At 48.9% G+C, this 11,221-nt stretch overlaps 2 protein-coding genes across 2 annotated transcripts; one reads left to right on the forward strand and one right to left on the reverse strand.

Annotated features, from left to right (window-relative positions):
* Positions 1–2,644: 2,644 nt before the first annotated feature.
* FEN1 (flap structure-specific endonuclease 1) lies at positions 2,645–7,174 on the reverse strand. Its single transcript, XM_023189477.2, has 2 exons — positions 6,823–7,174; positions 2,645–4,526 (listed from the first exon to the last, which is right to left on the reverse strand). The coding sequence occupies exon 2, from the start codon at positions 4,503–4,505 to the stop codon at positions 3,363–3,365; it is 1,143 nt and encodes a 380-aa protein (XP_023045245.1). The 5' UTR covers positions 4,506–4,526; positions 6,823–7,174; the 3' UTR covers positions 2,645–3,362.
* Positions 7,175–7,205: 31 nt separating this feature from the next.
* On the forward strand, positions 7,206–10,699 carry TMEM258 (transmembrane protein 258). The gene is made up of 4 exons (XM_023189478.1): positions 7,206–7,296; positions 9,235–9,344; positions 9,919–10,055; positions 10,592–10,699. Exons 1-3 carry the CDS (start codon positions 7,294–7,296, stop codon positions 10,043–10,045), a joined length of 240 nt encoding a protein of 79 aa, XP_023045246.1. The 5' UTR covers positions 7,206–7,293; the 3' UTR covers positions 10,046–10,055; positions 10,592–10,699.
* The last annotated feature ends 522 nt before the right edge of the window (positions 10,700–11,221 follow it).

The following is an 11,221-nucleotide window of genomic DNA, read 5'->3' on the forward strand; positions in this document are numbered from 1 at the left end:
TTTGTAACCCATGATGTTCCTCTGTGTGCGCAGGATTCCTGAGTGCCTCTGCTACGAGTTACTGTTCACCTCTCTGTGCTCTTTAATCGCTAGACTCCCCTTTGTATAAGCTCTCTGGGTAGAGGAAGGCACATCAGGACCCTCCAGAAAACACCAAGGCAAGGGTGGAATATGGCAAGGAAGAGGAAGGCAAAGTCCTTCTGATGACCCCCGTGTTCAAATGTGAGATTGTCAGTAATCTCACCAAGTTTCACATGTATCACTTCCTCCTATTCATGAGGCAATGCCCTTGCCCTTTTGTCCTTCAGCTTTCCATTCTGAATTATTTTCTCTTTATTTTTACTTACTTGTTTTGAGACAAGGTCTGGCTCTATGACCCAGGCTGGAGTGCAGTGGTGCTGCCATCTCAGTTCACTGCAATCTCTGCCTCCCAGCCTCAAGTCATCTTCTTACCTCAGGCTAGTTGTTTTTTTGTTTTGTTTTGTTTTTGAGACCAGTTTCACTCTTGTTTCCCAGGCTGGCGTGATCTCAGCTGACTGCAACCTCCGCCTCCTGGGTCCAAGCAATTCTGCTTCAGCCTCCCGGGTAGTTGGGATTATAAGCGTGCGCCACCACGCCCAGCTAATTTTTTATTTTTGGTAGAGACAGGGTTTCACTATGGTGGCCAGGCTGGTCTTGAACTCCTGACCTCAGGTGATCCACCTGCCTCGGCCTCCCAAAGTGCTGGGATTACAGGCGTGAGCCACTGCGCCTGGCCTCTCTTTACTTTTAAACTCATTTCTAGTTTCCAAATAGTCTCCCTAAGTCTTATCTGCCTAAATTCTTTCTCTGCAAGTGTGATCCCTCAGAGCTGGACTGCAGAGCAATGCCTCTTAACCATCCAACTAAGACAGCTCTCCTGAGCAAAAACATTTGTAGGCATCATTAATCTTGCCTGCAGTGTGCACACAGAAAGTTAGATTAACAAAATTCTATAGGAGACAGACTTACCTTCAAAAGACAAAAGAAAACCACTACAATCTTGACCACCACAAGGTATAAGCCCTTAATTATCAAGAGTTACTGCATTGAGGCAATAACTCCTAAGAAATCTTAACATTTCGCCAGGCAAGGTGGCTCATCCTGTAATCCCAGCACTGGGAGAGGATGGCACACGCAATCCTAGCCTTTAGGAGGCTGAGGCAGGAGGATTGCTTGAGCCCAGGAGTTCAAGACCAGCCTGGGCAACAGTGAGATCCCATCTCTACAAAAAATTGAAAAATTATCCAGACATTGTGGCCTGAGACTGTAATCACAGCTGCTTGGGAGGCTGAGGTGGGAGAATCGCTTGAGCCCAGGAGGTTAAGGCCAAGATCACACTACTGAACTCCAGCCTGGGTGACAGAGTGAGAGACTCTGTCTCAAAAAAAAAAAAAAAAAAAGAGCCAGGCACGGTGGCTCACGCCTGTAATCCCAGTATTTTGGAAGGCCAAGGCGAGCGGATCATGAGGTCAGGAGCTCGAGACCATCCTGGCTAACACAGTGAAACCCTGTCTCTACTAATACAAAAAAATTAGCCAGGTGTGGTGGCAGGCGCCCGTAGTCCCAGCCACTCGGTAGGCTGAGGCAGGAGAATCGCTTTAACCCAGGAGGCGGAGCTTGCAGTGAGTGGAGATCGCCCCACTGCACTCCAGCCTGGGCGACAGAGTGAGACTCCGTCTCAAAAAAAAAGAAATCTTACCATCTTTACATCTTTAGTTCCTATCACTACTACTGCAGATTTAGAAGCAATCTACCTGAATCAGAAAATAGAGCTCAAATAAGTTGTGTGGCTTGGTATAATCTGGGAAAATCAGTTTCAAAAGTTACCTGCCCTTGGGATAGAACTTTTTGTCAACACCAGAGTTTTCAAAAAGTACCCTAGTTATGAGGCCATTGCTGGGTAAACTTTATCCCATTCCAGCTTCAACCAGAGGCACTTGTATATACTGAAATTTCACATAAGATTACACTTGAAGAATAGGTTTCTCCATTAAAAAACTTGAAAACTACTGGTCTTCAGGTTCCCTACCTGTTTAATCTGTCAAGACATTGCCAGCTTAAATTTCGGTTACATAAGTGTCCATGTTAACTTCAAATGGCCCTGACAGGAATGCTAAAACATCGGACATTCAAATGGGCCAGTTCCCCACCAAGCTTTCTCAGGATTATAAAACTTTCAAAGTTCAAAAACATGTGATCTCTATGGGAAATAATACCTTGGATTTCAGTTTACAAAAGGAACAAGAAAATGGTTTCTGAATGGCAGTTTTCAGTTTACAAGTAGTGGCAAAGTAAATGCTTGGATGTTATGAGGTAGATGATCTAACTTGTGAGACTTTCTTAAAGGCACTCCTTTGATCTCACATGAGAGATCTAGAAATCTATTCAAGGTATTAAAACTCCTCTCCCAGCAAGATAAAATAAAGCATCTTCCTCCTAATGGCTGAAGTTCCATCTGCTATGACCATTTTATGGAGCATGGTGCCATCTTGTGGACACTCTCAAACCACCCATTGTTAATCGGGTGCAATTACACAGCATGTTGAGTGAAAAGGAAAACTATTTGGAGTCATGGTCACTTAGGACATTTTCAAATGTTCTCAAAGAACATGACATTTTGGTCACTTTTATAATTTTATTGATCTTTTTTCTTCATAACTGTAAAACAAAAACAGCATGTGAAAACCAGTGTCTTATCCCAGTCTCAACTCAGCTGATTGCCAGATGAACATCACTATCTTACTCCTCTGAATAACCAGACACAAATTATATAGCAAGTTCGAGTTTCTGCCCACCCAAGACATAGCCAATAATCAGTCATAAACACAGACACAGTCAACTCCAGGGGCTCCAGCTCTCTGCCTATCTTCTCTCAGCAGTTCCTCCCATCTGCTAAGAAGCACCTTCCTGATAGCTCTCTCTCAAGGTGAGTCAAGGCTGAACAAGACAGAAAAGCACAGTCTAGGTCCACCATCACCTCCCCCTGGCCACCAGTTGGCCAGCCAGGAAATCATTTCTGTACATCTTTTGTCTCCCCCTTTTATCTCCTTCTCTCTTCTCCAAAACTTGTTGCTAACTATCACTTTCATGTAACAATGGACTTAGTGTCCATTAAACTGCCTGAGAAGTGGTTTGAGCCTGATACATTTTCCTGAGCTAAAAAAGGAAAAGTACCTCTGTGGCCTTCTTGCCATTAAGATCAAGTAAAAAAGGGACTAGCACTACTGAAAAGGGTCACACTAGAAAAGCCTTAGAATCCTCTCTCCGCCCCTGTGAAGGTTTCTCTAGTTGTAGCTCTTAAGGGTATTCTGGGGTCAAGGAGGTATAATGGGGAAACACATTTATTTTCCCCTTTTAAACTTCCCTGCTGCCCCAGTCTTTGCCTTCTTCTTAGTGGATCCCTTGGGTTCTGGCTCCTTGCGCTTAGCTGAAGAGAGTGAGCCGGTCACCTTGAAGAAATCATCCAGGCGGCCCTGGGTGCTGCCTTGGCGGCTCTTACTCAGCCTCTTGACCCCACTGCGGATTCGCTCCTCAGAGAACTGCTTTTCACCACACATGAACTTGACCAGCTCTTCTTCATTTGGCTCGCTCCACTTCAGCTCCACAGACTCTGGGTCCAGCACCTCAGGTTTCAAGAAGAGCTGGTGAGCCTCCTTGTGGAGCCAATTTTCTGGCACAGGGTACTTGTTGGGGTCAAGTCGCCGCACAATCTCCTCGATGCTCTTGTGCTTCTGGATGAGGTCCACAGCCCGCTTGGGCCCAATACCCCGGATACTCTCACAGTAGTCACTGCCTAGCAGGATGCACAGATCCACAAACTGTTCCTGGTTCAGGCCCAGCTCCTGAAGAATCCGGCTCAGGTGGAATTCCTGGATTGGCAGCTTTTTGGCTTCACTGGCAGTCAGGTGTCGCATTAGCACAGGGCTGCCAAAGGTGAGGCAGTCCATGTCCTCGGTAGCCGCAGCATAGACTTTGCCAGCCTTCACCAGGGCAGCACAGCTGGCCTCTGCCTCGCTGGGTGCATCAAGATAAGGGATGCCCATGAGGCTCAGCAGATGTTTGCACTCATCGTTGTGCTGCTTAGTGACCTTCACCAGTCGCTTAGTGAATTTTTCCACCTCCTGCTCGGCCCCAGCAGCCTGAGCCTGCTGCAGCTGCTTCTCTGCCTCAGCCCGCCGCTCACTGCGTTTGGCCAGCTCACCTGACTTGAGCTGTGGTGGCTTGCCATCAAAGACATACACAGGCTTGATGCCATTCTCCATCATGCGAATGGTGCGGTAGAACATGCCCATCAGGTGGCTGGTGGTCTCACCCTCCTCGTTCTGCAGCACATCCCCACCCTGGCGAACAGCAATCAGGAACTGATAAATGCTCATAGAGGCATCAATGGCCACCTTACGGCCAAAGTAGCTCTTGATGTCATTCTCCCGGATGGCACTGGGGGCCACATCAGCAATTAGTTTGGCCAGGCCTTGAATTCCCATGGCAACACAGAAGAGGAATGACTAAAAAAGAAAGGCAAGTCAGAGATGGAGGAAAGAAGAAGGGTTATAATTGGTGTTATCTCACCAACTTCATGCCTTCAACTAAATTCCACACAACAAAAAGGACACCAAGTCAGCACTGCTAAAGACGAACAAGACAAAGTCCCCATTCTCAAAAAACTCAGTCTAGCAGGATAATTTACTCAATAGTAAGGCTTAATGAGTACCAGAAATAGAACCAGGTGCTTAGAGAAATAAGATATTGTTGATATTCTAAGGTAGCAGCATTATTTATTATACCAAAAAACCCTACAACATGGGTCTCTATCAATGACCACAGAAGGCCAGGGTGCCCGGCCCAGCTTGAGGAGTCCAGGGACCATAATGGCAGACCTGAAAGACAGGCAAATACCAGCTAAACAAATAGATCTGACTTGTTTTGAGTCTCTGGAGAACCCTGACTGATAAGGCAGTCTTGAAAAAGGATTGCAAACATATCTGAATAGAGGTGATGTGGCTTTCTCACAAGCTTCTCTAAACTCTCTTCATCATCGCCTCAGCACATAAGAGTTTCTACTTTTATTATGATGTTGCTAGAGTTTCAAGTCTTTCCCTTTGCGTTTTCTCTCCACCACTGAGTCTGAAATGTTAACTCCATGGCTCCTCCCCAGGTCCTGATTTAGGGGTCTGGCATGCTGTAGTCACTGGGCTCAAAAGAGTATTGCACTTCAGAGTTCAGTGTTTCCCAGATAGCAGTGTTTCCCAAATCACCCTCACGATTTTTGCCACTTCCAACTAAAACCTGTACTTTCATTCACTTAGTATTTTTTTAAAAAACTAAACTGGAAAACACATAAGCAATAATATTTGGGTTCTATTAGTTATATTTTAATATGTGTTAAATGTATAGCTATTAAAAAGGATTTTTAGGAGGTGCAATTTAAAATCATCTTGCCATCCTGGCCAACACGGTGAAACCCCATCTCTACTAAAAATACACACACACACACACACAAAATTAGCTGGGTGTTGTGGCGCACACCTGTAATCCCAGCTACTCAGGAGGCGGAGGCAGGAGAATCGCTTGAACCCAGGAGGCAAAGACTGCAGTGAACTGAGATCGTGCCACTGCACTCCAGCCTAGCGACATAGTGAGACTCCGTCTCAAAAAATAAAAACTCATCCTGTACCCACTGGCGGTATGTGTCCAATACTCCAAGAAATACTCTACCAGGGCCAGGCACAGAGGCACTGGCCAGTAATCCCTGCACTTTGGGAGGCCGTGGTGGGAGAATCACGTAAGCCCAGGAGTTCCAAGCTGCAGTGAGCTATGATTGTGCCACCACACTCCACCCTGGGCAACAGAGCAAGACCCTGTCGAGAAAAGAAGACAAAACAAAAGAAAAGAGAAAGAAGAAACGGAAGACTCCACCAGGACTTTTCATTGTTCCCATTCTTCCTTCACAGGGTTCTTTCTAGAGCATCAATGACTGTTCAATTCTTCCTTCTAATTCAGTCCAAACACTTCAGCATGGCATCACGATCTTTCATGTTCTGGTTCCCAACCTAACCTTACATTCTGGGATCTCAACAGAAAGCTGGAATAAGGCCCGCCTTTTCCCACTTTTCCTTAGCTGTGCCCTCCTCTCGCCATCCTTTCACGCGTCCTTCCAGGTCCATCCCTGGATTATTACTCAATTAATAATTAATTGATAATGAATTATTCATTTGATTAATATGAATAATTCCCCTGTGAATTGCAACGGCGAAAGCTCTGGCCTTGAATCCAGGCGCGGCATTTCCCATCCGTGTGACATTACCAAGCCACTGAGGTTTATGAAGAACGATTACCATGATTGTCTCTCAGGGTTGCTACCAGGGTTAACTGAGACAACAGACGGAAACTCCTAACGTCCCCTCTCCAGGCCTGTTCAACCCCTCGGCTCTTGCCTCAAGCCGGCGGCGCTGCTGCAGTGTGGACTGAGGACCAGGCCGTGTAGCCCTTGATCCCCTCGCGGCGTCCCACAGACAGGCAGGCAGGCAGGAAAGCGGCTAAACAACTCAAGTGTCAGAACTCTTTCTCGTCCAAGGTCTTAGGGAAAATACAACACGACCCCATAAGGTGGAACTTATTACTGCCTTTCTACAACGGAGGAAAGAGAGGCTCCGAGCTTACGCGACTGGCCCACGGCTCACAGGGGGAAAAGTGGCGGGACCGCTTGTCTGCATATCACGCGCACTCCAGACCCCGGCTCCCCACGGCCCCAGCGCCAAGCGGACCCCGTCGCTCCCGGAGGCGCTTCCCATAGGGTCTCACCTGGCCTTTGAGACACGAGGCCTTGGCGGCTAAAGCTTGGTTCAGGGTTGCCCCGGGCAGGCGGTTCCTAAGCCCGCTCTCCCTCCTCAGCTTAGCGGCGGGTCGCCTTACGCTCAGCCGCCTTCCAAAGCCCGCGCTTCCATCACGTGACCTGCCCGCCACGCACAGCCTCTTGGGGAGTGTAGTGCAGGCTGCGTCTCCTCAGACTGCTGCTCTCATGGCAACCAGTCCCTCCAGGGAGAACAGAGTCTCTCAGCGACCGTGGCGTACCCTTCTCCACCGCTTGTCCCTACTCCACCCACACCAGGTCCCAGCAGGCCCCTGCTCCCGCTACACCCGAAATCGCAGGACTACAAGTCCCCCAATGCCACTTGCGCCGGAGGCACTTCCTTTTCCAGTTGTGCTAGGTGCCTGCTCCTGCCGACGTGTGCTTCCGGTGGCGGAGCGGCGGATTAGCCTGCGCGGGGCAAAATGGTGAGAGGGTTAAGGGGAGTTCCCGACGGAGAAGCGAGGACCCCTCGGGGTCTGATACACACGGCGCTTCTCTCCTCAGACACCAGAGATCCAGAGGGCTAGACGCTCCTGGAAACTCTGGCTTGGGCTGAAGGGTGGGAAAGGGGGAAGCCCCTTGCCATGAACTCCTTAGGTTTCTGAGCTCGCGATTTCTAAGGATGAGAGGCGTGGGGCGTATTTTGAATACCTTCCAGTTTGTATATCTGTTATCTGTGGTATGTTATCTTTATCTGGAAAGTTCTTCTGCCGAACCCGTGCCCATCCTACAATGCCCTGGGCAAATGTTGTTTCTTGGTGAGGCACTTCCAACTCTGAGGCACTTGGCCAGACTCTCCTAGGAGCGCCCACAGCCTCTGTACACGTTCCATGGACTCCTTTGTTTGCGGCCGCGCCTCCTAGTGACCACCGTCTGACGCGCCTCTAGCTCTGGGATGATGTCTATTCATCTTTGTGTTTCCAGTGCCAAACAGAGGGGCTGTAATTGGAAGCTCAATAAATGGCAGTGATTGTCTTTATCATTTTGGGGGAAGGGGGCCGTGATTGTTTACTGAATTCAATTCCAGTGTCTCAGAACAATGGGGGCAGTTTACTTCTCTAGAGTTGTTATGTTCTGGATTTTAGAAGCGTTGGCTGACGGGTGACAATGAAGTTAACATTTGTACAGATCTTTACGTTTACAGCCCTCTTTCATAGGCATTATGTCATCATGTTCCCTACAACCTTAGGAAGGAAGCAAATACCTATTGAGCAAAATACTCCCTGCCAGGCACTAGAGTTTTGATTCATCATCTTTCTTATACATCAGTCCTGTGAAATAGATAATACAGTCACTTTACTCAGACTCAGATTACTCAGTAGAACCAGAACTTGAATGCCTTCCCTGTAGCTCACAAGATTCCATAATAGTATAGGTAGTGAGGAAAATACTGAATTAGAAATTGAGGGCCAGGCTCCGTGGCTCACGCCTGTAATGCCAGCACTTTGGGAAGCTGAGGCGGGCGGATCATGAGGTCAGAAGTTCGAGACCAGCCTGGCCAGCATGGTGGAACCTCGTGTCTACCAAAAATACAAAAAATTAGCCGGGCATGGTGGTTCACGCCTGTAATCCCAGCTGCTCCGGAGGCTAAGGCAGGAGAATCACTTGAACCCAGAAGGCGGAGCTTGCGGTGAGCCGAGTTCGCACCACGGCACTCCAGGCACTTCAACCACTTCAGCCTGGGCGATAGAGCAAGACTCTGTCTCAAAAAGAAAGAAATTGAGGGTGTGTGTGACAACTCACACCTGTAATCTCACTACTTTAGGAGGCTGAGGCAGGCAGATCACCTGAGGTCAGGAGTTCAAGACCATCCTGGCCAGCTTAGCAAAAACGCATCTCTACTAAAAATACAAAAATTAGCCAGGTGTGGTGGCACACACCTGTAATCCTGTAGTCCCAGCTACTCAAGAGGCTGAGGTATGAGAATCTCTAGAACCCAGGAGTCAGAGGTTACAGTAAGCCGAGATCGTGCCCCTGCCCTCCAGCCTGGGTGACAGTGAGACTCTGTCAAAAAAAATAAAAATAAAAAATTGAGATCTGGGTACCACCAGTCAGTGACTTATAGCAGGCGTTCTCAGCTTGGTGTCTATAGACACTGGTCCGCAAAGCTCCGGAAATTGTAGGCAAACCTTTTCTTGTATGTGGTTTTTCTCAGGCAGAGAGTTCGTACCTTTAGTCACATTTTCATAGTGGTCAGATCATTGGCCTCAGAAAATGATAAGGACCATTGATCTGCAGCTACATTTCCAGGCCAAAATCAGCCTCCGTTTCACAGCAGCACCAGGCTCCTTGATAACCCCATGTTCTCTCCAGGCTGAAATCATGGAATTCTTTGATAGCTCTGATCTCTTGCCCTCCCCTAGGAGCTCGAGGCCATGAGCAGATACACCAGCCCAGTGAACCCGGCTGTCTTCCCCCATCTGACTGTGGTGCTTTTGGCCATCGGCATGTTCTTCACCGCCTGGTTCTTCGTGTATCCTTTCATTGAGCAGCCAGAGGACCAGTGATTAGTGGTTTGGGAGGCTGAGGGAGAAACCATGCCAAGTACATGGACCCTGCCAGTTTTGTACATTGGATTGGGGCTGGGAGAAGGTAAGGAGGGGAGGAGGGCTGGTTATGCCCAGGAGCAGGTTATGGCCTTATTTCCCAAGTTCAGGTGAGCTCAGTTTGTCCTTTGGATTTTCAGGATAGTGAGCAGGGAGGTGGTCTGGCTGGAGTGGAGGTGGGGAATGGGGGTGCTACAGTTGGAAAGGTGGTATAAGGAAGGGTGCACTCAGGTGTCGGGAGGTCTGAGGGATAGTCCCAGCTCCGACCGTCATGATCTATGTGACCTGGGGCAAGTGACCTAACTCCTCTGGGTCTTATTTTCTTCATGGCAGTGGAGCACCAGAGTCCAGGGCATCTCTTAGGCCCCTCTGCCTGGCTGCTCTGGGCTGGTTAGGCCTCCCAGAAGGCATTGAGCCAATACCTTTCTCCTCAGAGTGCCACTGGCTGGGCTCTGCACTCCACAGTCCATCCCTTCACTTTGCCTTAACTGCTGTGCCCAGTTACGAGGTCACCTCTACCAAGTACACTCGTGATATCTATAAAGAGCTCCTCATCTCTTTGGTGGCCTCACTCTTCATGGGCTTTGGAGTCCTTTTCCTGCTGCTCTGGGTTGGCATCTACGTGTGAGCACCCAAGGGTAAGAGCTGCGATGGGATGAATGCATGAGCCAGGGAAGCCTCCCCATAGGAAGGTCAGCAGGGTCCTTAAAGCTCTTACCAGCATGACCCCTTGGTTGATGGAGACAGACTCAGTTGAATGGATAGGGACACTAGACATTTGTGCCTCTTTCCCTGCCCCTCATACAGACTTGAGCCAAATGTGACTTTGTCGATTCTGAGCTCACATAGCCCAAGGCCTCGATCTGCCTTTGGGATGTACCACGTAGGAGTGTGAACGCAGGCTTCCCGTGGTTGTACATTTATGTTCTTAGAAGTCAGACCCCAGCGACTTGGAGAGGCTGCTGGAAAGTTGGCTGGCTGAAAGGGGGTCAAGATCCGGGGCTTAAAACTTGCTGCAGACAATCCATCAAACAGGCCACTGGGAATCAGCTCTGGTGGCTCATCCTCAAAGACGTGTGCTCGACAGCCTTTGCCCCAGGAGCACAGGGGTGCAGGGAGAGAAGGTAGAAAGAAGGGCCATTGGTCTTATTTTGATACCCCTCTCCTCTTTTAGGTAACAACCAGATGGCTTCACTGAACCCCTGCTTTTGTAAATTACTTTTTTTTTACTGTTGCTGGAAGTGTCCCGCCTGCTGCTTATAATAAAGGCAGATGTATGGCAGTCCTGTCTGGGGTCCATTCTGCGGGGGTGGCGGGGTGCTGGGACCTACATTCCTTCCCCAATCTCTTCCCTTTCCCGTTTTTCATCTGCCTTTCGCAGTTCGTGCTGCTGATCTACTTCAGGGGGATGAGATTTGTGTGGCACGGGTGTTTTGTCATTGGAATTTAAGGCTCACCTGAGGATAGGAAGGGTCTGGGCCTACCCTTTTCTATTGTTTCTAGGACAAACTTCTCTAGGAACCCGCATCAGTCCTTTCTGCCCTAGGCCAGTCCCTGCCATAAACATAGCCACCCTTCTCTGTGCTGGGGCATCCTCACCAGGCTCGGCTTGTCCCCCTAAGAAGGCTTTTCCCCTCGGTGGCTACTTTTAACGCAGGTGGGCAGCAGCGGGTGCATGGGAGGGGAAGGTGTGGCCACGGGAGGAGCTGCTGAATCCACTCCTAACTCCAGTATGAAGCTAAGAGGATAAGGGGTATAAAGCATCCATTTGGCCCTCTGGCTCAGGAGCTCAGAGATTCCAGCC

This window comes from Piliocolobus tephrosceles, chromosome 13 (genome assembly GCF_002776525.5).
Source record: "Piliocolobus tephrosceles isolate RC106 chromosome 13, ASM277652v3, whole genome shotgun sequence".
Classification (NCBI taxonomy): Eukaryota; Metazoa; Chordata; class Mammalia; order Primates; family Cercopithecidae; genus Piliocolobus; species Piliocolobus tephrosceles.